The sequence below is a fragment of the Penaeus monodon genome, chromosome 15 (assembly GCF_015228065.2).
Source record: "Penaeus monodon isolate SGIC_2016 chromosome 15, NSTDA_Pmon_1, whole genome shotgun sequence".
NCBI lineage: Eukaryota > Metazoa > Arthropoda > Malacostraca > Decapoda > Penaeidae > Penaeus > Penaeus monodon.
Window position 1 is genome coordinate 26535167 of NC_051400.1, and position 858 is coordinate 26536024.

General features: G+C 43.0%; 1 protein-coding gene across 1 annotated transcript in view; it reads right to left on the minus strand.

Moving 5' to 3' along the window:
* Positions 1 to 858, minus strand: part of LOC119581870 (disintegrin and metalloproteinase domain-containing protein 11-like) — a gene marked incomplete at its 5' end in the record, with an annotated part of 193377 nt that overhangs the window by 52772 nt on the left and 139747 nt on the right. The window contains 2 exon segments of the mRNA XM_037930027.1: positions 76 to 276; positions 515 to 562. Coding sequence (XP_037785955.1) covers positions 76 to 276; positions 515 to 562 — 249 coding nt within the window.

The window sequence follows — 858 nt, forward strand, 5'->3', positions numbered from 1 at the left end:
AAATATCATAAAACAATTGACCACAAAATACTGATAAACGTGCAGCACATCCGCCACAGGTAGGTCCGCACTCACCCGGCAATTGTCACAGCAGGGACCTGTTGCACACTCAGCCTCCAGCTTGAGTCTGCAGGTCACCGGGTCACAGCAAGGGTCATTTCTATCGCACTCGTCCCTTGGGCCACAGTCGCACTGCTCCCCTTCGTCGACCCTGCCGTTGCCACAGACAGAGATGGTGTGGCCCTGGCCGCGGGTCTGTTCAATCGGGAAAGGAATCTGTGAAGATGGGTACGTTGCAAAAGACGTTTTAAGGGAAGAGATGTCTGTGTATCTCCGTTCGTAAGAAAGAAGATAACAGATTGATTATTGTTCTACATGAATTTGGTATCATCTCATACATTCCAAGTACGTGCGTATTATCAGAATATACATGCCTAAATCTAATGTATATATATATCGAAAATCATATAAGGTAACAACTGCTTAGTCTCAATAAGATCTGTGTTACTATTACCTGGCCGGGAACATTCCCAGGAATCAAGGGTGGTCGGTTGACTTTAAACTGGTGTGCGTGGAAGAGAGGAAGGGAGAGACACTTCAGTTACGAAGAAAGGAAGAGGTAAATGCCGAGGAAGAGGTAAATGCCGAGGAAGAGGTAAATGTCGTTGATGGGTTAATCATTAACACTATGTGATGTATTGTACAGCATTCTACCAGTCGGTCACTTTCACATTTAATATCGATATATATTTGTATATAATGTTATAGTGTTTAATACGAAATTTTAAACTACATTCTTTTGCGAAAGGAACTGCGTAACATCAAAGCAGTATCTTCTCCTTGCAATACTTTTCGCTG